Below are 24,983 nucleotides of genomic sequence, written 5' to 3'. Positions count from 1 at the left end.
CCTGCAAATAATTCTTATCATACCTCCAGCAGAGTCACAATCTTAGGTCACTCTTGCCTGCTTATTAGCAGCTTGCTAAAGGTAAGAATTCATAGAAACAATATTCAGTGAATAAATTAAGTATAATTGAGAGGCAAGATATCATTAATATCATTCTTATACATACATGTATGTGATGTGTGTGATATATATGATACATATAAAATATATATTAAATACAAATACTGTCAAAAATTGTGAATAGTCTGAGTTTTACCTCATTTCTAGTCTAACGGTTTAACTTGCCGCATTCCCATGGGTACTGATAGAAAACAAGTGCTGGATCAGAGATGAATGACACCTTATTAACTACAACAGAGTGCATACGTGCTACCGCGTTTCCTTAGGGCAAGATGAAAAGAGCCAGATGATACTTGCACACACAGTGAGTTATAGTACAGGAAAGGAACCCTGAATGTAGAGAATCTGAATCTTTTATAATGGGCAGTAAGCATTCCTGTCCTTTTCCTTGTAAGGAGACATTATCTCTGTCTCCATAGCTGTTTGCTCTACATATATCCTTGAAAAAATAGCCTGGAACAAAAACAATGCCTTTACCTCTAAGATGTGTGGAAACATGATAGATTCATGGGGAATTATTTCTGAACAGATATACTTTAAAGAACCTCTGTAAGGACAACACTATTCTATCTGATTGAGGAATCAGGAAACTGCATGGCCTGAAGGCCAAATATAGCCCCTCATCTGTTCTTATAAGTAAAATTTCATTAGAACACAGGTATATACTCATTGAGGTATTATCTACATGCAGAGTCATATAGTTGAAACAGCACATTATTTGTGTATATGTACATATCTATGTATTTTATATATGTATATACCTCACGTTTTTGATATCTAGTCTTCCCCAGAAAAAGTTTGTTACCTCTATTCCAGGATAAACATTTGTGACAAACCTTTATAAAATATGCTAAGCTTGCTTTTTGTTCTAAAATATTTTCACATTTTTAAAAGTTATTCTGTAATCCCTATTGACTTCTTACTAATTATTAAGGGTTGTACTATCTGTACTATAGTTCTCTTTCTCATTAGAAAATGTTTTTAAGAGTGATTATCAATGATTATTGTATTTTTAACTTTTTAATTTTAAGAACAATCATAGCAAACTATTGCATTATAAGTATTTGGTTTATGAGCTTCCTTATCAGGTTGCAGTTTTAAAATCCTATACAATCAGGTACCTAAAATATGGTAATCAGTATAATGAAGTGAATAAGCTTCCTGAATTCTAGAATCCAACATTCCAGGCCCTATAACTTATTATCACTGAGACCCTTGGCAAATTGTGTAACTCGTGTAACTCTTTGGAACTTTCTTGCCCTCATCTATAAAATTGATATACCCTTAACTAACTTACAGAATTACCACTAGGATTAGAATAAAATAATGTAAATTTTGGTATACAGTGTGTACCTTAAAATATGAACTCTATCCCTAAAATATAAACTTTAAGAAGCAAATCCTGTATTTATACATTTATGTTTATGTATTACTATATATGTCTATATATTATATCTACTTCTATATATCACTTTATGCATTTATATATTACTATAGAGTTGGGAAGAGCTAGAATAATCTTTCCCATCCTCCTAATTTTTTTATAGATAAGAAAATGGAGGCTCAGATTAGTTACGTGACTTTAATTCAAGGTGACAAAAACAGCAACTAAGATTGTCAATTAGTATTATTTACAGTATACCCAATTAGTGTTCTTTACAGTATACCATGTACATTTCATTGTTTCATGCAAGTGAGTAAAATACTTGAACAGTTAGAGACTAGGACACAATACTGAATTTAGGACTTGTATTCTTATTCAAAGAAACCATAAAATAATAAAGTTTCCCCTGCTTTAAGTTAGTTTTGACTCAGAAATTCCTAATATATTTTTGTTATTTCTCTTTAAGGAAAAATATTATCTTGAAAGATGTCATATTACACACCTGCATTTGCTTGAAACTTGGTAGCTTGATAAATTGATAAGATAACTGGGTCATATGTTAAGTTTTTTGAAAAACCAACTCAAACATAGATCCTAATAAAAGAATGTTACATATTTCCTTTTAAAGGCTAAAAAGTATTTCTCAGGGCTCTTAAATTACCATATTTTGATACCAAGGGAAAATAAAATCTGGACTTAAAGTCTTGTTTGTACTTAGAGGGTTTTCCAGACAGGAAGGCAGCCTTGATGCAATGCAGTAAGCCACAATACCAGTGGGGCATTACAGGTGAAAACTCTGCAGCTGTACCCCTTCACCACAATGTATTACAACTATATGCTGGAATATTTCCTGTACAGAAATAGGGTTTGGTTAGCTTTGTTTCCCAAGAGTAGATCACATTCAAATGTTATAAAATCATGATTTCCTGCATTTGAATACTTGTGGTTTCTCAACTGGTTCCAGTATTTTAAGTTTTTTTTTTTTTATATGACTTCTATTAGTTGAAGATGTATAGAAGCTTTTCTTTTCCTTCTTCAAAATCAACTGAAAAGCAAATACATATAAAAAGAAATATTATAAACTAAAAACTTTTGAGATTACAAACATTTGTATTATATGTCATAATTAAATGGTAGATATATACTTTGAAGTAGAAACCAGAAAATCAGCAAATATCATTATCAGAATACATGTTTTTAATTACTATTGAAAAGTATCTCTACTCAATTGTATTTGGTCTATGTTCGTTTGTTTCTCCTGTTATTCTAAATAGCTGATTATAAGAAATGTTCTTCATATTTAGGACAGTTAAGTCGTAATTATAAATAGAAACCTCTTCTGTATTGTATAAAGGCAATGGTGGGTTTTGGGTTTTTGTTTTTTTTTTTTAGCTTATCAGGTTTTAATGATTATGTTGTTGTTCATTCATCCCCATTTCTACATAGATGTTTTCTCTTCCAATCACCCCTCAGTCCACATTTCATGATCAGACCTTTCTATATTTTAACTCTTTGCTTGCCTACTCTCTTCCAGTCATCAATTAAAAACTCCATAACCTATCTATCTCTAATCTTTCCAGTGTATTCCCCCTGGGGAATATATTTGGTTTTAATACCACTTTGATGTTGTTATAAATGCAGTATATATTTTTGTTTAGTGAGGTAAAAAAAAACTGTCTATCACAAAATAAGTTTCACAACAATTACTCTTTCAAAAGTTATCAACTAGGAACATTCCAGTATGAAAAGTCTCTGCCCCAGCCCACTGCAAGGGTGTATATCAGAAAAGCATGTAAGGCGATTGATTAATTTTAAGGCTGCTTAAGGCAGTGGCTAACAGATAAACCTTTCAACTAACCAAAAAGTTTAAAAGGAAAAGCTGCAGAATAAGATGTTACAGAGGCTTTGAAAAGCTCCAACAGATTCCTGGGAAACCAAAACAGCATACACATGCTTAGGGCTGTACACCTGCCCCAGGCTCTGCACATGCACAGCGCTGACCCAAGAAGGCCCTATACTCTTTTACCTTTGGTTAACCTTAAGACTGTGCAAGCAGGAGGGGAAAGCTAAGGCAGAGTTGAAAGTAGGTCTCAACAGGCACAGAGCACCTCAGTAAAGACATGGGGGCTTATTGATTCCAGACTATTAAGGACATCTCTAATCATTGACTGACCCTTCAGCTCATCAAGTAGAGACTTCAGTGTCGATACAACAAAGAATACATACTTTTTAGAATTGGTTCATAAATGTACACAAATAATAGTTACAACAAATAGTAATGATAAGAAGCCTTGGGCAGGAGAGACAATCTGATTTCCTCTAAATCAGACAATCTGATTCCAATAAATAGTTGCCACTATTTATTAACAATATAATAGTAATAAGAATTAATATCCATTAACATAATAAAATTTTATATCATTTAAGTTGTCTAATTTTCAACAACAACAAAAAGTATGTGATATGCAAAAAAAAAAAAAAACAAAGTATGGCCCCTATATGGGAAAAGCAATCAATAGAATCTGTCCCTCAGAAACCCAGATATTGACTTTGCTAGACAAAGACTTTAGCCACCTATTTTAAATGTGTTCTATGAATCTAAAGAAAGCCATGTCTCAAGAACTAAAGGGAAATATGAGAATGACTTTACACCAAATATATCAATAAAGAGATAGATATTATAAAGAAAAAAGAATCAACTAGAAATCCCAGAATTAAAAAAAAAAACATAGTAACTGAAATGAAAAATTTACTAGGGGGCTTGACAACAGATTTGAGTAGGGAAGAAAGAATTAATAAGTTTAAGTATATGATTTAGATTGAGATTATTGAGTGAAGAACAGAAAGAAAAAAGACAAATGAACAGATCCTCAGAGACCTGTGGAATATCATTAAGTGTATCAAGATATGCATGATGGGAATTCTAGAAGGAAAGGAAAGAGAGAGAGAATATTTGAAGAAATAATGACTGAACACTTCCCAACTTTGATGAAAAACTTTAGTGTACACATCCAGGAGCTCAGTGAACTTCAAGTAGAATAAACCCAAAGATTTCCACACAAAACCCAATCAAACTGCAAACTGACTCATCATAAATATATGGGATAATCAACAAGATTAACAACTGATTTCTCATCAGCAGCCATGCAGTCCAGAGGCAGAGAAATAACATACTCAAAGTGCTAAAAGGAAAAAACCTACTAAAGAGAAAACATTTGCCAAATTAAGTAACTAAAAAGACTGGGATATTTGATAAAGATCAAAATAGATTCCACATTCAGATTTCTTCCTAAGAATTCACATTAAAAAAATGAGAACATGGAAATTGTAAATGACACATTATGAGGTGTGTTTTTCTTCTTTAAAGGCAATGAGCTGAAGAGCATAGGATTTATAGCCAATAGGTCTGTCTTATTAAACATGTGTTCTTGAACACAATACGTAACTTCTCTGAGCTGCAGTCAACTTATCTACAAAATGGGAATAATATTTTTCTCACTAAGACAGTGTACAAGGAAAATCTTTGTAAATTATATGGGATTATTCACAAGGCAGTTTCTTCTGCCACAGCTGTAATAATAATAATACCACATCAGTATTATTATAACAAAAAACATGGGTGATGGTAGAAAAGTAGCTGTTCTTCCTCCTACTGTAATCACCTATTGACTCGGCATCCTGAGAAATCTGGAAATGCGGGGGAAGGAGTAATAAAGATAGCATCCTCTGCTACAATCGGGCTTTAATAACTTAGTCCTGAATGGAGGTTCCAGCTTTGTGCTCCCTAACCAGCCTTACACAGCTACTCTACCTCTATTTCATCTAATACAAACTAAAGGACAATCAATTGAAGCAAAACTGATAGAATACATCACTTGCTAGATCGCCTCTCCACCAGCTCTTTATTATCCACGTAAATACAGGGAAGACCCTTTCTCTGTATCCTTTTCCTAGGTTGCTTAGTGTGACTGAGTAGGCCAAGGGGCAGTGGCCCAGCTGCAGCAGCCCCTGCACACAGCATTCAGAGCTGTTTATCTATGAGGATAGATGGGCATTTGCAACCTTGCTAATAGTCTTGGCAGTACTATTAAATAATAAAAACAAATTAAGTGCCAAAATATTCTTTGTACCAGAAACATTTTTAAATAGCCAACACATATGCAGATCTTCCCAAATTAGCCATCAAATGGAAACAAATTGTGGAATAACATTTTAAATGCAAAAATACATGTGCTGTTACCAATTGGCAGATATACAACCTAAAATATATTCATATGCAAAGACCACATATGCTTAGAGTACAGTTTATTATGTATGGCTGGCTAATTTTTTAGATTTTTGTCAAATAATGGATAGGAAAACAAAATGTTATAAAAAATATATAATCTTGACAGTCATTTGAAATGTACCATGTGTTACATGTGAAATGTTTTCCAGTGAAACCAATTTACTTGTTCCCACTTCCCATGACTCAGTATTAGATATTCAAGCTTTCTGAACTATTTTTTGGCAACTAGACTTCCTTGGAATAGTCCTCTTTCGTTGAAGTTATTCAGTGCAGGCATTAATAATAAATCCTCAGTTATAGACATGTAACTAAAGATCATTCACATCATCTCTTTCAAACCTAAAAGCACATAATAAAGTTATTTAAATAGATCACACCAAACAGAGCCCAGATTTACTCCTTGAGAATAATTAATTGCTACCATATGAAGCACAGTATGATTGCATTTGATTTTTAGTTTAATTGTGTTACTACTCACCTAGAAAATAGGTGAGCAATGTCAATTCCTAACTGAAAGACCAAGGAAGATTAGTGAGTTAATGAAAAGCTTGTTAAAAGTGGATGTGATTGCAGAATAAAATGGAAGAGCTCAGTACATAAAACAAGATCTTTGTAGAATAGAAAACTGTTTAGGAAGGTAAAAGTGCTAACTTTACAGCACCTATCTTCACTCATTAATTTAAAAATGTTATTAAGTGTATGCCATTTATCAGACTTTGTGCTATGAATTTGAAATAGTTGTAGTTCTTTTTTTTTTTTTAATTAATTTTTATTGGTGTTCAATTTACCAACATACAGAAAAACACCCAGTGCTCATCCTGTCAAGTGTCCGCCTCAGTGCCCGTCTTTAAGAATCCTTTTCAGAGGGCAGCCCCGGTGGCTCAGCAGTTTAGCGCAGCCTTTGGCCTGGGGCATGATCCTGGAGTCCCGGGATCTGGTCCTGCATCGGGCTCCCTGCATGGAGCCTGCTTCTCCCTCTGCCTGTGTCTCTGCCTCTCTCTCTCTCTTTCTCTCTCTCTCTGTGTCTCTCATGAATGAATAAATAAAATCTTAAAAAAAAAAAAAAAGAATCCTTCTCAGAGAACACACATAATGCAAACCAGCCCTCAGGAAGAAGCAGTAGGCTAACTTTTAGAACCACAGCCATTGTCCCTAACCCTCCTAAATCAGGACTCAGTTCCAACACATGCCTCTCTGCCCTCTCTCCTAGTCATTATCCACATTAGGAGATTTATCCCCTCTTCAGAGACAAAGTAAGAGAGAGCACAAGTAGGGGGAGATACAGACTTCAGGCTGAGTGCAAAGCCTAATGTGATCTGTGATCACAGAACCCCGAGATCATGACCTGAAGAGAAGTCAGACTCTTAACTGACTGAGCCACCCAGGCCCCAGGAATTTATACTCTCTTATATAGACACTGGTTTGCATCACTTTTTTCTCCTCTCTTCTACTTCCCAAACCTTTGCACATAGCCCTTGATCTATGATAAGTGAACTCCCCTAAACCTTAATCTCTTTTCAGGCATTTCCCCAGCCCCTTTACCTTAGATAAAAATCTTGCTGTCCCCTGGGAGTCTGTGCACCATTGTAACCCACTGAGGTGGAGACTGTTCATTCTCTCACATCTCTTTTTCCTTCCTGAGAAGATAAGATATTCTTGCTCACCAATGCCACTTGCCTTTTCACTTCTACCCTCCTGTTAAATCTCCTTGCTCCTTTGAGACTCATTCCATCTAATTATCTATCCTCTCCTACCCCTCCATTGTTGTTATCTACTCACTCTTTGGTAACTTTCCCTAATTCTCAGAACTTCTGTCTCTGACCCATATGGCTTTTTTTTTTTTTCCTTTTTTCAAGTTTTTATTCAAATTCTGTTAGTTAACGTATAGTGTAATATTAGTTTCGGGAATGGAATTTAGTGATTAATCACTTACATAAAACATCCAGTGCTCATTATAAGTCTCCTCCTCAATACCCATCATCCGTTTAACCCATCTCCCACCCTTCACTGCCATCAATATCCTTGCATATGACCCAGCCAGAACTCCAGCTTGATCTTCTCACTCAAGTGACCTTCACAACACCTAACTACTCACTGTCACACATAAGCCCAGGACCTTGTCATCATTCCAAACTGTTCTGCCTCCTAAAGCACTAATCCACCATCTCATCTTACTAGCATTCTGTCTCTCCAGCCTGCTCACTCAACAAGCTCCACTATAGTCATTCATTAAAACTATATATAAACTTGTATAAACTATGTATAAACCTACCCCTGCTTTCTCCCTGTCCATCAGCTCACTCTGTTTTCTCATCCCCCTTTAACTAGTTTATAGTCTTAATTCATCATTTAAAACACCCTCTGCAAATAAGTAGCCTGATTTGTTTATCTGTCTTTTCATTACACTCTCCTAACAAAAGGCTAAGGCTGGACAAACCTATAGCTGTGTATCAACACATTACTCCCTCTTCCACTCTTCAGAATAGCCAACTCCTTACTCCAGGTTTCCACTTGAATAGCTCATTGCCACTTCTAACTCAGCTTGCCTAAAAATGAACTCATGATCTCCCCTCCTCCACCCTACATATACCACAAACCTACACCCAAGTGGGATGGATCAGTCTTACCCAACTCCGTAAATGACCTCAGCATCCACACAGTTGCTTGGGCCAGAAACCTGGGAGTCATCCTTGACACCTCCCTCTCCTTCTATCTAATTAGTCGACACATTTTTATGTCCCAAGAATTTTCCACACATCACTCTATTCCCACCAACCATACTCTAGATATTGACTGCTGTACTGACTTCCTGCCTGGTCCTTTCATATCCAGGCTTGCCCCTTTTTAATCTGTTGCCTACACAGGATCCAGAGCTTTTAAAATAAACATACATTTGACTACATTACTTCTTTGCTTAAAACCCTTCAAAGATACCCCATTGATATGAAGGTAAAGTAAAAAATCCTTAACATGGCCTAAAAACAATAGTTTTTATTACCTGCATTTTATAAATGAGAGAACTGAGGCTCAGAGTCATTAGATAAGTTGCTCAAGTTGTAGAGCAGTGACTTAAGGATTTTATCCTATGGGAGTATCATACTGAGGTTTATAAATTTATGGCATAGTGTGTATCTGAATGGACAATTAACTAAAATTACCTTTAAAATACTAGTTGTACTCACTATTAGCTTTTCATCAGAAGTTTTGAAGACAACTACATTCTTATAATAAAGGAAGGGACTAAATGTGCTTTTGCAAATGTACTTACAGAACTACAATGTAAAATTTTTTCAGCAGAAGTTTATTTGGAGTAAATGTATTAATACCCCTTTGTTAACCAAGGAATAGAAGGCCTACAAAGGAAAATCCTGACAAACATAGCCGACATATTTGGGGATTTACTTCTATAGTAGTTTTCTATTGTTTTCTGAATTTTCAGAGTTGTCTGTAATGTTCAAATTGAAGTATGTAACCACAGAGCCAGCCTCACACAAAGTTGTAAACTAAATAAAGTTTGTCTTTGGCTTTCTTCCAAATCTCTCTTTTTGAACTCTTCATAACTCCTCCTCCTCTAAGTGCCAGTGTTGGTGGAGTCCACTTTCATTGCCCTTAACTGCCTCATGCTTCCCGCAATGGTTCCCAGCTTGGATTGCCTTATATTATGGCCTTATTCCAACCTTGCCTTGCACATCAAAACTTACTAGATTTTTTCTTTAAAGCCCTACTCTGCTTTCCAATGTGACAGCCAATTTTCATAAGCTATTATATATTAATTTTAATGGAGAACTTGTGGAGACAATACCAGAAACATGTCTCTTTTCACTTGATTTTCTGTGTAACCTCTCTACCAAGAAGATAATTTTGAACTTTGAATTACAAAATTTTGTAATTTTGAATTTATATTCTATGATTTGCATTACAAAAAACAATAGGCATATTAAATATGCTCTTTCTAAGCTCATTTGCCCTCTTCCACATCTTACTGCCTTCCCACATCTTATCCACCTCTGGTTATGACTGTCCTAAACCAAAGAACTAACTCCTTCACAGTCACTGGTAGTCCAGAGAAGAGATACTCCTTTATCTCTCATAGTCAACATGGAGGGCCACGTTTTAATAGATGTGCAGCAGAAAACTATATTAAACTATGATTACAGTGTTCCTGAATATCCAGGTCCAAGGTTTATTATTTTCTTCTCACAAGCCCAACCCATCGTTAAATCTAGCAAGTAAGACTCTTAATCACAACCTCTCCAGTTCTGGTAATGACACTCAAGCTTCAGAAGTGTTCGTTGAGTATGAGAAAGATAAATAATTCATAACTAACATTTTTGAAGCTTTTACTATGTGGCATTATATGAGATGCCTTGTCTCTTTGACTCTCAAAATTCCTGAGATAGTTCTGTTACTATCTCCTTTTTAGAAATAAGAAACCATGTTGAAGAAATTAATTTGCCCAAGCACTCATAGCTAATGGAGCTAAGAATTGAAAACTGACTCCAAAGTTCATGCTTTCACCTTCTGTACTTATTTGTGGAGAATATTTATGTGCCAGTGATGGACTGAATCACCCAGTATGTGTATATTCATTCATTCATTCGTGAATTATTCATTCATTCATTCAGCAACTTTCTTTTTGAACATTCACTGTATATACACTTTGCCAGGTGCTATGAAAATCCAAAGCTTAGCCAAATGGAAATCATTCCCTCAAGGAATGTGCCTACCAGGGAAGATGTCACGTAGAGAAATAACTATAACGTGAGGTATACAGTGATAAGAGCTATGAAACAGATTCCCTGAAAAAAAAAAAAAAAAACTATTGGATTTAGAAAAGGGAGGGTATTTCTCCATCTGGGGAGGTAAAAAGGCTCAAAGAAAGGTGGTATTTCATTTGGACCTTGATAGATGGGAAGGATTTAAATATGAGACAATGAGAAATGAAGAGGTGTACAGGTATTTTTAGGCTGAGATAGAATATTGGAACAAAGACCCAGAGAGGAGAAAAGTAGAAAAAGTATGTCATGGAAAGCAAAAAGGGAGAGAATTTCAAGAAATGGTGGGTAAGTGTGAATTACTATGAATGTATTACTTGTCCTCATCACTAAACAGAACATATACATCTCTTTCTATTCCACTGTCAGCCATTTATGCATATCTGTTTTTGTTTCCCTTTTTCCCACTAAGCACCTCTCCATACACAGAAACTCAAGTCCTTCTCTAAAGAAAGAATCTGTTATAGGTGGAGGTAAAATATATTCCCATTGAAAGATTAAGAATCACTTATTTAGAAAAGAAAGGGTAAGGAAAATCTATTCTTTCAGAAAGCTTTTGTTAAGATCCTATTGTATCCCCAAAACTGTTAGATGCTAAGAATATTTTTTTAAATAACATGTCATTTTTTTACTCAAGGATCTCAGTCAACTAAAGGAGATAAACTGTAAATAGGGAATTGCGAAGTGTAGTAAGTTTTATGATAGAGGAGAGACACAGAGAGGCAGCAGTCAGCTCTGAGAATGATAATTAGGGAATGCTTCCAAAAGAAAGACATGTCTGAGCCCAGTCCTTTTTTAATTTTTTTTTTAAATGGAATTAGCTAACATGTCCTATATTAAATTTTTAAAAAATTTTTGTAATATATCTTGGATGTCTTTTGTGTTAGTATATATAGATATTCATTTTATTATTTTTTTTTGCTAGATATTCATTTTAATGATCGTGTAGTAATCCATTCTATAGATCTGCATGTTATATTTAACTAATCCCCTGTTAATGGATATCTGACTTGCTTCTAATTTCTTACTATACACCCAGTGCTGAAATAAATACATACTTGCATTGGAATCTCTGTAAACAAATACTTAGACATATACTTTGAAGCATTTAATAGATATTGCCAAATTACCTTCCAAAAATAGAGTGGAAATACTTATTCCCACACCTGTACAGAAATTGGAACTGTAGGGACACCTGGGTGGCTAAGTGGTTGGGCGGCTGCCTTAGGCTCAGGTCGTGTTCCCGAGATCCGGGATCAAGTTGTGCATCAGGCTCCTGCAAAGAGCCTGCTTCTCCCTCTGCCTATGTCTCTGCCTCTCTCTCTGTGTCTTTCATGAATAAATAGATAAATCTAAAAAAAAAAAATAAATAGATAAATCTTTTCTAAAGAAAGAAAGAAAGAAAGAAAGAAAGAAAGAAAGAAAGAAAGAAAGAAAGAAAGAAAGAAGGGAAGGGAAGGGAAGGGAAGGGAAGGAAAGGAAATTGGAACTGTCTTTTAAAACTGCCAGAATAATAAATAAAAAATATTGTGTTATTAATTTGAATTTGAATTTCTGTAAGTATTAGTGAAGTTGAGTATCTTTTCATGTTTACTGGCCAGTTACTTTTTTCTGTGAACTAATTACTGTCAGAGTCTGTGATTTTACCATATGCAAGCTAATAAATCAGCCAGTTAGTGTTCCATTGCTGCTGACAGAAGACATAAGACTCATGGGTCAGAAACAAAGAATATTATTGCTCCAGGCACGACAAGCAACATGAGTATCATACAGGTATCAACATGAGTATCATTCTTCTTGCCTGCTCCCCCAACCCTGCCCTGGGTTCCACAAGGGCAATGCAGAAGGGCCCTCAGGGGTTGGATGCATGCGGTAGGTAGATGGCACAGCCAAGAACATGAGCGCAACAGATCCACCCTCTTTAGAGTGAGTCTGCTCTTTGACCTGGAGAGAGACTTTACCACATCCCTCCAAGTTGTTCTCTGTAAATACAACCTAAGAATCAGCCCCAGTTAATAGCTTTCAGGGCCTTGCATCCTATTCATACCTAGCAGTAACATGCAGGGAAGTTCAGGGCCAATGGCTAATTGCCTTTTCCAACATCTTCCCTTTTTTATTTTTCTATATGCTTATTTATCACTTCCACATTGATTTGTAAGCACTCTGCGCTATCACAACAGTCATTCCTAGATCTATCATTAAATATCATGTATTTTACCCTATTTTCTTTTTTTTATTTGATCTTATACCCTGTGGTTTTGTGGGGGGCTTTTTTTCTTCAGTGGGTTTCATACCATACCTATAAAAAGCTGCCCTATCATGATAAAAATATTAACTAATTTTTTTCTCTTATGCTTTCAGTTTTGGCCTTTAACATTTTGATCCTTTTGGAATCTACTTTTATGTTAGAGTGCTGTAGGGACCCTCTTTGATTTTACCAAATGGCTAGACAGTCCTTGCAACTTCATTTCCTGTCTTTCTCCTACTTGTTTGAAATGAGTGGGGAGAAATTAGAGAGGGAGACAAAAAGAGACTCCTAACTCTGGGAAACAAACAAAGGGTTGCAGAAGAGGAGGTGGATGGAGGGTGATGGGGCGACTGGGTGACAGGCATTAAGGAGGGCACTTGAAGGGATGAGCCCTGGGTGTTATACTGTATGTTGACAAATTGAATTTAAATTTTAAAAATTTAAAAATAAATAAATTAACCCCCCAAAAATGGTATTTTCCTTACATAGTAAAATGTATCTGTACTTACATCTTATACTGTTTTTCCTATTTCTTCTAATCTATTTGTAGGTCACTACTCAAACCTTATCTTTTAACTGTTACAGTCTGATAGTACACTTAACACCTGATAGAATTTGTTCTTCATTTTTCTTTCATTTAAAAACTTTCTTGGCTGTTTTCATGTATTATTCCTGAATGGGTCCTTTAAGACAAAGTAGGTAAACAAAGTGAGTATAACCATGAAAAGAAATTCGAAACTACTGTCTTTTACAGACTTATCCCTTCTTAAAAGTCTTATTCATGTTATAACTTTTATAGTTTAATATGCATTTCAACAAATACAGAACTGTATCATAGTTTCTATTTGCAACTTCTAAAATCTTTATTTTATTATAGATTCCTTGTAGTTTGGAATACTGGGATGAACTCCAGAAGGTTTTTGTTGCATTTCAAGAATTTAGTCTGTCTGAAAGCAAAGTCTGTGAGCTACAGTTGCCGGATATCAATCTTGTGAGTGACCAGAAGAAACTAGTATCCTCGGATCTTTGGAGAATTGTCTTGAACAGCAGTCAAAATGGTGCTGATGACCAAAGGTAACTCAATGAAAAACGAAATAGTGACATTATACTAGGAAACAGTCATCATATCATTGTATCTAGTGACCCCTCACTTAGCGGTATCTTGGCTGGCTAGCAGCTGCATCCGTGTGATCTATAGATGAGAACTAGGACACAAGACAGATGTTGATATAGCAAAGTTTGCATACTAAAAATCCTGCGTTGTATTCATAGTATAGCCCTGTGAGCCCTCACAATAAGAACCTGTTCCTTAAGTATAAAAACAAAAAGGGCAAAAAACAAACTACCAAAAAAAAAAAAACAAAAAAAAACCCTGAACCATTCTGAACAAAAAATATAAAAAGCCATTAATTCCTCAGCAGACTCTTAATGACACAGTAAACAGTATGTATGTGTAGTGATAACCCTGGGGCATTAAGAGAAAGGTTAAATAAATTGTATTGCCTACTTCTAAAAAGATACATTTTGGGAATACTTCTTTCTTAAGATGTGTTTAAAAAAAAAAAAAACTTTAAAAGAGCTCTAGACATTAGAAAAACTTGGCTAACTAAAATGACTCCTATCCAAAGGATTTCTTAATAGTTCTAGAATCAGTTTGGCTGTAATGAATCTCTAAAGCTGTAGACCTCAGGTGTTATGTGTCATGTCCCCATAACTTCCTGTTCCACGTCTCCTATAGGATATCTGGTTTGTGGCAAAAGAGGGCCAGACTGTCCTTGTTTTCAATGTTCGCCTGCTTGACAATCCGCTAACTTAGAGTAGAAAAAAGATTGGCTTCAATAACCTATTTTTACCACATCTTCTCATTTATGTGGCCCTATGAGGTAAGCATTTCTGTTGACGCTCCCACAAAAGACAAGAAAAAGATACTAAATCACAGTGAGTGGAACAGGAGGGATCATATGAGAATGCATGTACCATGGGCCCAGCCCCACCTTACTGTCCATCACTCTCCATGACCTACCTCCTGGTCCTCCTGAAGAACTGGCTTTAGCATTATCTTCCTCCTTCTGTATAATCCCTTTCTTTTTTCCCCCAAGCAACGTTCTGGCACTAACATGAGAAAAAACATCCATCCTTTGTAACTTCCTGCAAATCACCTGTTTTCTCTTTCTCTTTTACCTTTATTTTTGTCCATGACTATATGCCTTTATAAGGTTATAATTATAGCATATAATTTCGTATTATGATTCCTGCTTTATATTATAATGAGTTGTGGGTTCTTTCTCTTTTTTTGAAATTAATAACACTATATGTTCATTAAAGAGCATTTGGGAAATAAAGAGAATGCCACCAGGCATGGTCATATCACAGTGATAACCTCTGTTAACCCTTTTACAGTAGCCTCACAGTCTTTTCCAGTGATTACTTTCTGTGCTTAATAATAATGTGTTTTATACTTTATATATTCTATTTCTAGGTTATTTGGGCTCTTTGGGAATAATTACCTTCCTATTATATTACTTAGTTGATTACAACTAGTAAAAATATGTTAGAGGAGTGGGATCTTAATTTCACTTGTAAGTGTAATGTAGCAATGAGTAAAATACCCACCCTGTGAGGAGGTCAGCAGATACATAGAAGATTACATATTCTAAGTACAGTTTACCTAGTCAGGAGCCAGAAAGTCTCAGAAAAAGAGCTCTAAGTAAAAAAAAAAAAAATTAGTAACTTTTTAAAAAAAGATTTTATTTATTTAAGAGTGAGTTGAGAGAGAGAGAGAGATCACAAGCAGGGGAGAATGGCAGAGAGAGAAACAGACCCCCCAGTTGAGCCAGGAAACTGAAGGTCTCAATCCCAGGACTCTGGGATCATGACCTCAGCTGACGGCAGATGCTTAACTCACTGAGTCACCCAGGCGCCCAACAAAAAAAATTGTTTAATCTGAGTTTCATTAATATAAGTATCAAATTAGAAATCATTTCTTGATTCTAATTATGAAAGAATGCATTTTCAGCATTGAAAGAAGCATTTTAGACAAGGTTAATTCCTCTGCATCTGAAACATTCATAACAATTACTTTTGTGGTAAGCTTAGCACTACAGAAATGTGGAACCTTTAGGGAATGGAATTTATGCAGACAATCAAATTCAGGCAATTTTTCACCAGGCTTTTGACATTATAATCACAGATCTTTTGTCCTCACCTGGGATTTTTCAAGTTACCTAATAGTTCACAATTGATCTTGCTTTGTTTGACATTAACCATTTTCAGATAGAATTTGATATTAATGAAATTAAAGAGTTGGTTTAAAAGTCAACATCATAAGACCCTACTAAGACACTTTTCAAAAGGGACAGTAAGTAAATTCTACCAGTTCTAGAAAGAAAACATTAATGCTCTGATAATACGTCAGCCTTTCATGCAGAAAGAAAACTACAGTTAGCCTCAGTATTATATTCTGTCACAAGACATTTAGAACTAGACAAAAACCTGATGCTTTTATGATTAGAGATTATCTTATAAGTAATATTCTCAGTGGTTGAAAAAGGATATGCATCAGACTGTTGTACGTTCCAGGAAGAAAGTTCATAAAAATAAATCCCATGAAGCTTAATCTTAAAAAGCAAAGAGCATCTTGTCCACAGTTGGCATAAAGTTGCAACAGTGTAGGGTTGCTCAGTGTTAATGGCATCACTGTATATATGTATATAGGAGCAGTATTTAATAAAGAATTCCAAGTTAGAAGACCTGGATTAAAGTCCTGGCTCTATCCCCAACTTTGAGAAACTGACTCACTGGCCCAAAGGGTGGCAGGTAGTCTTCATTACAAAGGACTGGAGAAAAAAGAGCCAATCTCTTAAACTTTACTCTGTTTATCCCATACAGGTATATTATCTTTAATTCAATGCCTGTATATTTGTACATTCCACCATCTTTAAACAATGGTTTCTTTCTCAATCATATGAAAATGAACGATTGGTAACAATTACACTTTTTTGAAGACGGCGTTTGAAGTAGAGTAACTTCAAGCTTAGTTTCCACAATAGTATTGACCTTGTAGGGGACTTCTGTTTGCTGTGTACTGGACCAGAGACAAGAGATACAACCTTTAAGCCCTGATCAAGATAGCCATTTCAGCTATTTATCTTTAATCTAATCATGTTCTGTATTTGCCCACACCCATTGCTTAAGCCTAAATAAACCCCCTTTATCAGGTCCTGACAAGAAATGGAAGGTGCACTCAAAAATTGAGGAGAGTTCAATGAAAGGACTACTTATAAAAGTGTGGGCAGGATTTAAGGGATGGTACGTACGGTAGGGCTAGGAATCCTGGGGACCCATCCCCTTCTTAGGCCTGAAGAAGCCAGAGGAGTACATACCCTTACTCTACTCTCCTCTTGCCTTCTGATCTCCCATAGGCACCTCCTACTAGCTGAATCAGAGGACAAAGCAGCTTGTTAATACAGTCCAATGGCAGAGAAGAAGATGGGGAAGGGTAGAAAGTGTGGATCTAGCAAGCAAACAGAAGGTAGCCGGCAACTACACACTCTAATTGGAATTTATAGTTTCTTACCCAGTAACTGACCCTATGGAGAAAAATAAGGGAAACAAGAGGAGTGGGCCACATTCTCAGGTTTTGGGTCACTCTGCTAGGTTCCCTGGGTTTGGAATCAATTCAGTGTCTTCTGATGGACCAGAACAACTATCTAATTTGTTTCCCCCTCATACCCTCACTCCAAATGATACAAATGACTAATACAGAAGTATGTGACTATGTTAAAGTCTCACAAATTACAGACAATTATCATGTAACACAAATAACTGTGCAGACCTTGATATATATATCAAAGTTGTCCAGTTAACTTTATTACCAATTGCTTATGCTCAACTCTGTTTACCTCTGCCAATTCTTTGGTGGTTTGTTGCGCATATTACATAGTAATTTCTCACAACATTAGAACATGTGAAAGCCTGGGTGGCTCAGTGGTTGAGCGTCTGCCTTTGGTCCAGGGCGTGATCCTGGGGTCCTGGGATCGAGTCCTGCATTGGACTCCCAGCGGGGAACCTGCTTCTCCGTCTGCCTATGTCTCTGCCTCTCTCTCTCTCACTCTCTGTGTCTCTCATGAATAAATAAATAAAATCTTTTTAAAAAAATTGTGTTGGCCTTGAACTAATAGGTGAACAAGTTGTCCATAAGTTGTATGATATGTGGTTGGAAAAAATTGGGTTGGAGGTAGGTCAATATGACCTGGCATTTGAGGAATCCTGTGAAATTTTTCTAATAATCTATAGCCAATAATCAACATGAACTTAATTTTTAAAAACAACTAGTTTATGCAAGTAAATACAGAAGATTTGATGATAATAGATTAATTATAGGATTATGGCTGCTAACTTTAAAAACCCACATAGAAAGACATTTTACTTATATGTATTGGAAATCTAGGTTACTGATACTCTTTTATTACTTACTTCCCATAGCTCTGCAAGTGAATCTGGTTCTCAAAGCACTTGTGACCAACTTGTAACTCCAACAGCCCTGGCTGCCTGTACCAGAGTCGACTCCTGTTTTACCCCATGGTTTGTCCCATCTCTTAGCATTTCCTTCCAGTTTGCTCACCTGGAGTTCCATCTTTGTCATCACCTTGATCAACTAGGCACAGGTACCCTTTACTTTAGCATCAGAATAGCACGCACTTAATACTTACTGTTTTTCTTCAGTGTTCTCAAAACCCAATTCATCAATTTCTACCCAGATAATTTATTTACTTTCAACTAGTAAAAAGATGTGGAAGGATTTTCATTCTGTATATTGCAGTATTGATGTTTCAAAGTGCTGTGATTGTTGATCAGTTCTACTACTCAAAGCTCCTTCCCTACTGACTACCACCGATGTGGTGGTGGAAATTTTTAGAAGAGGCATTCATTTCCTCTAACAATGAGCACTGGCAAAATTATTCTGAAGTAGACTTCATATAACAGATGTACCCCTTTTAAACCATCATATGGACCTATTATATAGATTACCAGTAGTAATTATTAAACTGACATGATTTTTCATGCTTCCTAGTAAGAATTTTCAAGGAAGTTACAAAAATTCAGGTTTTAGTGTTATTCCGATTAGGATCTTTTTGAAAGAAATACATCTGTTTCTATTCTGTGTCCTGAGCCACTACATTAATGATGGATATATTCCAAAAGTATCCAATATTACCTGATTTCAAAAGCATGAATACATTCTACAAAGGATAGGCAGAAATTTAAAGGACCATCATTTTTACAAGTTGGTAAGGTGGAAGATTAAATTTTCCCACACACTGAAAGTGGTCTTTTAAAAATTTGCCAGTTGCACATGAATAATTATTCCTAAAAGTCTATACCAGACGGTCCCTAGTTAGTACATTTTGATTTGGGTTTTCAACCTAACATGTAATGGAAAAAAAAAATCAGATTTAAAAAATCAGATTAAAACTAAACACAGCTGCTGTTAAGCATCTTGTTTTTTCAGCAAAAAAAAAAAAAAAAAAAAAAGAAAAAGGAATTTAACCTGCTTTTTCTAACTCTTCGAGTCATATTTTTGTTTTTGAGATTTGGTTGGTAGATACAGAGCATTTCATAAAACTCTCCTCAGATATTCACCCCCTCTTCATTTTATCTGTTGTCTTCTGTGATCAAACTTTTGTCTGTGAAAGTGAACGTGAACTTTGACAAAATATGTTTGAGATGTGCCAGTTGAACAAAACAGCTTTGTTGGAAAATATCAAATGGTAATTCAAATATCGTAATGCCTTCAAGAGAGTGTTAGGATTTATTAAATGGCAGAAAGTGAATTCAGTAACCGAAAGGTAAATAAACATCATGTCTTTATTTCCATAAAATATTGGCTCACCTCAATTGCTGCTTTTCCTATTTGTTTTCCCAACAGCTCCACCGCAATACTTAAAGCCATTTATTTCTGATAAAAATGTACCATCTGAACTAGAATACATGATTATTTCCTTCAAAGCACCTCACTTATATCTTCGACAGTGGAACAATAGTCCTGTCTGTCAGGAGATCCGATTCTCATCTCAAGCTGACTGTAAACTTCTTGAATGCAGAAATGTTACGATGCAAAGCATGGTGAAATCCTTCAGCATCTTCGGGCAGATTGCCATTTCCCGTGAGGCAGTAGAAAAGCTGCTTGACTGCATCATCATAGTGGACTCTATCTTTGTAAACTTTGGGCAGCATGTGGTTCACTCTCTAAACACTGCAGTACAAGCTTGGCAACAGGTATGTGCATCCTAAAACAGTTTACAGCTTGTCTGCATGTGATCTTTACTAGGCACTCTGTATTATCACTTCTAATAGTAAGTTAAGCATAAACAAAAATGTGAGAGAATGAAGAGTTTGATGGGCACCATAATATTTGGGGTTTTCTCTGTTTGGCAAAGTGATGCATGTTATTTTTAAAAGCTTTGGAGAAATGGGTTCTCTACACATGCATAGGAGATCATGCCCACATTTTTGTGACTAATGTACCACATCTGTGTGGAAAGTAACATATTCCCAGAAATGTTTTCCAAGTATTATGGCTTGGCTTTGCCAAAGCTTCAACTCAGTTATGTATCAAATTGTCTAAGCATCCATTGCAGAAATCTAGGACCTGTGTGAGCCTTACTCATGATAATAATGATAAAATGATAATAAGCATTTCATCTTTTCAAAGGGAAAAAGCAGTAAGAAGAAATATGCAAGCCCCAATAGTCTTCTGGTCTTTCTCCTATTATCATTCTGCCATTTTTAATCAGTTAAATCAATATTTTTTTTACTTTTATCTCTTGCCAGAATTAGCTATATCATAAAAAGGGGATGAATTACAAGTCTCTGCTGAAAGGCATATTTAAAACGAGGAACCTGTCCATGCCGCTAACATGAAAATGATTTCACAGAATGTTTGGATAATAACATGCTTAGCAATTCAAGAACAGATCACTTCTGCTTCCTTACTGATTTTCAGTAGAATATTGTATCTCTGTAAAGTTTGTGTTGCTATTTAAGCTGGGATATTTCCCCACATTCTGTGTATGCTACTTGCGTTTGTGCAGAGCTGACTTCCCAGGAGAAATGGTCCTTCGTCCTGCACTGACCTCACGTGAAGACAGGGCAGGGGGGTAAAGGGGGCTGTGAGTCCTCGAACTTAAGAATGTTTATGGGAATAAACTCTTTTCTTTATATGCATGAAGACCTATATAAGACTAAGGAATTAATTACCTAACATGGCACTACAATAGCAAAGGGAAAGAAGATAACACATCTGTTTTGTATTTTAAAATTCTTTTTTAAGGGCATTCCATGGTTTTCTTGTTGCAAAGGACATGCGTAAAATAAGAGCTAGTGTGATCTAAATCTTTGCAGCTGGTTCAAATAGTGATGTGAAAAAAAACCTCCATGGCTCCAATTTCTGTTTTTTGTCATATTTTGAACAATGCATTTAATAAAAAACAAACCTAGAAAATTTATAAAAGAGTCATTGATAGAGCATTTAAACCCAGGATATTTTTGTCTTGGTATCGAGGCCATTATAAGAGGACTCATGTGTAGCAACTACTGCAAAATGGCCTTCAGAAATAAGTTTCCTCCCAGGGTAAAAATATTCTCTTAGACACAGCTATACATATAAATAAAGTATGGTGCATAAATATTTAAATGTTTTAAACCACATCAGAGTGCAAATGACTGACTGGCTAACACAGTGCCTTGAAGGAATATTCTGAGTTTTTTAAAAAATGGAATTGTATATTTGATTAAGTAGAGCCATATGTCACGTAACATATTGCTGACAGGTACATTCTATGAATAGTTGATTCTGATTTATACAGGGATTTGGCAATGTTAACATGAGCCACAAGAGGATACACTTCTGTAATTGTTGCTGTAATTTTCTTGTTTCCTCCCATGTCAAGGGTACTTGCCACCAAGTTTTAATGTGGTAGGCATCTAACCCTATGCATTCTAAAGTAAATACAAAATTGCACTACTTTGAAATTACAGGACATTTGACATTGAAATGGGTTTATAGAGGGTTATTAATTTCATTGTTTCTAAGATGTTCTGAATGTGGTTTATTCCCTTAGTGGGAAAGGTTAGTTTCCCGAGCTTGGAGTCTATTATGTATACAGTGCTCATATACAGTCTAATTATTGCCAATGAGAAATATGAACTTAATAAGCAAGATAAGTTATTCAAGTTCTCAGCATACTTTTTTTGGATTCATATCTAAGGCAAGTCATTTGTATCCAGTGTGGATGGACCAGACAGTTGAAGCATGAAACAATTTGGCCTTTCCCCTTTAGGTCACAAGTTCAAGATTAACAGAAGCCTTCATCAGTGTCTCATTTCTCTGGCTGTAGGTTTTTTTTTTTCTCTTTTGCAAATGATTAATGTTTTGTGAAGCCAGATTAAGGACCCAAAATGCCACTTGCAATTTGCTTTATATTTCAATGCCATATTCCCACATTTGAACAAAGTAACATTTAAAGTGGATTTTTACTTAAAAATGAAGGTTATGCTCATGTGTCTTACCTTACACGAGAACAATGTTTGTCTTTATGTACAACACTCCAGCACAGATCTTAAATGCAAATAAGCCATCTTTTAATTTCAAATCTGAGTAAGCATCCTGAGACTTAGACTATATGATGTCATATAAGATGCGTATGAATCGTTTTATAATGTACCAGAATTTAAGATACTCCAAGAAATGCTTATACTTATTACAGTTATAATGAACTACGCAGATGAAAGAACAATAGAGAAACAGTTCCCTGAGGACTTCGAGTATTCTTTAGAAGAATGTAAACAACCCCCTTGTGTTCTTTCATTTATATTTTTCTAAAACACTTATCATTTATTAAAGGTCAGTTTTTTGAGATGAGGAAAGGAATATGATTTTCTTGTCCTACTCAAGCCTCATCTGGTAACTTAACCTCTGTGTTACCATAAGAGTGATCCCAGTTCATTGTGAAAACTGAATTTCAATCCCAAGACATCTACCTAAGTGGGAGTTTAGAATCATATCCCTTTCTTCATGTTTGTACTCTTGGACCTAAAGGAGAGAAAAATGTTTCTAAGAAAAGTAGTTTTATGTTGATTATATAATGCTAAATGGAAAAATCTCATCAAAATAATTATACACTGGGACTCCAGTTTGATTAAAGGTTTATAACCCTTTAAATGTAAGACATGTAAGATAGGATTAGATAGAGTAAGCTGGAAATGTAACAGACAGGACACTCTGAAGAGAAATGTTGCTAGAAGAAAATCCACCAAAACATCAATAGCAGTTATTTGAGTATAAAATGAGAAACTTAAAAGAAATCCATACTTTCTATATTTCCTAATGTTTCTACTTTGAACATGTATTCATTTATAATTTTAAAAATTTACATTTACTCATATATTTGTTTCCTAAGTGTTTATTAAGTCCCTCTGTGTCAGGCACTATGCTGAGTACTGGAGATAAAGCTGTAAATAACACAGTCCCCTCTTGAGCAGGGGGACTCTAATGATGGAGACAAGAGTGAGCCCAGAATCAAACAAATAATTCCTTAGTCCCGGTGGGGAAAGTGAAATTGTGGAGTGTGATGTGAGCATAAAACAGAGAGACATGACTTGGTCTGGGGGGTGCTCCCAGAAGGCCACACAGAAGAAGGAAGAAGCTAGTCAGTCAAGTGTGAAGGAAAAAAGATCCAAGCCAGGAAAAGGCACTGAGGCAGGAAGGAGTTTGATGTGTTGAATGACTTGAAAGGGCCCGTGTGGTGTTGGAGGAGCAGGCAAGAGCTCACCGAGCTGGGGCGTAGCAGGCAAATGGACAGTGGCTCACAGGCTGCACAGGGGTCAGATCAGGCAGGGCACTTACACCCCACTGGCAGTCAAGATTTGAAATCATAGCTCATGATTAAAAGCCACAGCATAGAGTACGGTAGACAACAGATCACTGTTGGTTAGAATCGCTTTGGTCTCTCTTTAACCCAAGACTCTTTCTTCTCTTGTGATTAGTGTGGCGGTCAGGAAGGGTTCCGCTCCATGAGAATAGGGAAGTTGGTGAGAATGGATGGGTGACAGAGTGAGAAGTCCCCAAGGGGATCTGGGAGAATGAGGTGTTTCAGGGCCTCTCCATCAACTGCAGCCAGAAGGCACTGCCCACCCACTTAAGGGACTTTGTGCCTGACTGGCAATGGATTCTGTCCCCGAAGACACCTGTTCTGGATGAGATTCCAGGTCGGGTCTTGGTCTGGCTTGGATTCCAGGGACTTTCATCCCTAGACTCCTTGGCTTCAGGCCTCTTATTAAATCACTATGCTTGTGAGTAACATGTCCCCTTTTACTCTCCCTCCCCTTGGGAAAATGGCAAGTGACTGAGTGGCATTGTGACATTTAGCTCCCTGACCAGGAACTGGAGGCCTCCTGGAGAAGTAGGAGTTGCTGTTACCTCCCATGTCTGCAAACCAATTGGCTAATTAAGATTTTTTTTTCTTGTATTCTCAACTTGAGCATCTATTTAACTCTCCTTTTCATTTACCTAAAGTATGTTTATTTTTTAAGCTGTAAGCTAAGCAGAGTGGTGGAAGAGGAAGCACAGAAATGCTCTATCACTTTGCCAGTGTTTGATATAACAGCCACCAAAGGAGACACCACACAGTTGAGAAGGGATCTCTCAACACAGGAACATAGACTACCTTGTTGAGGCTCAGCAGATTAATAGGAGACACGAGCTGATTGATGACTGTTAGCTGACACAGACACTAACAGCCGTTTTTCAACTAACATTATCTCTCTTGAAAATTGCGACTTAGCTTACATGGACTCCAGAGCTAGTCTGTTTTGTGTGTTCGGCCTCTTAACAATAGAGGAAAGTTATGGTTTTATTTACATCTCTCCCTGAACAGATTTACACACACACATATCCACCCTCCCCCTTAAGGGATCTGGGGATGTATTACCTAAATGATCCTTACTTTCTGTAGGGTACAAACTGTGGCTTTGGTAATTGGTCTTGATTGTTGAGTTTAGAAGGCCAGGAACATGGTAATTCTAGCCTCCAGTACTCTGCTCAAAAAACGTGCACTACTCAGTACAGCATTCTTTGTAGCATGTTAATTCGTTTTAAAATGTTAAAAG

General features: G+C 36.2%; 1 protein-coding gene across 17 annotated transcripts in view; it reads left to right on the top strand.

The window, feature by feature from the left end:
- The window catches only part of VPS13B (vacuolar protein sorting 13 homolog B), a 727,825-nt gene that overhangs the window by 617,223 nt on the left and 85,619 nt on the right, over positions 1 to 24,983 (top strand). For all 17 annotated transcript variants that reach the window (XM_072734208.1, XM_072734211.1, XM_072734207.1 and 14 more), the window contains 3 exons: positions 13,693 to 13,889; positions 18,300 to 18,481; positions 19,744 to 20,093. In XM_072734208.1, the coding sequence (XP_072590309.1) occupies positions 13,693 to 13,889; positions 18,300 to 18,481; positions 19,744 to 20,093 (729 nt within the window). The remainder of the gene's footprint in view (positions 1 to 13,692; positions 13,890 to 18,299; positions 18,482 to 19,743; positions 20,094 to 24,983) is intronic.

This window comes from Vulpes vulpes, chromosome 13 (genome assembly GCF_048418805.1).
Source record: "Vulpes vulpes isolate BD-2025 chromosome 13, VulVul3, whole genome shotgun sequence".
Taxonomy (NCBI): domain Eukaryota; kingdom Metazoa; phylum Chordata; class Mammalia; order Carnivora; family Canidae; genus Vulpes; species Vulpes vulpes.
Note: the sequence above shows the minus strand (reverse complement) of the source record. Positions and strands in the feature narration are given on the sequence as shown.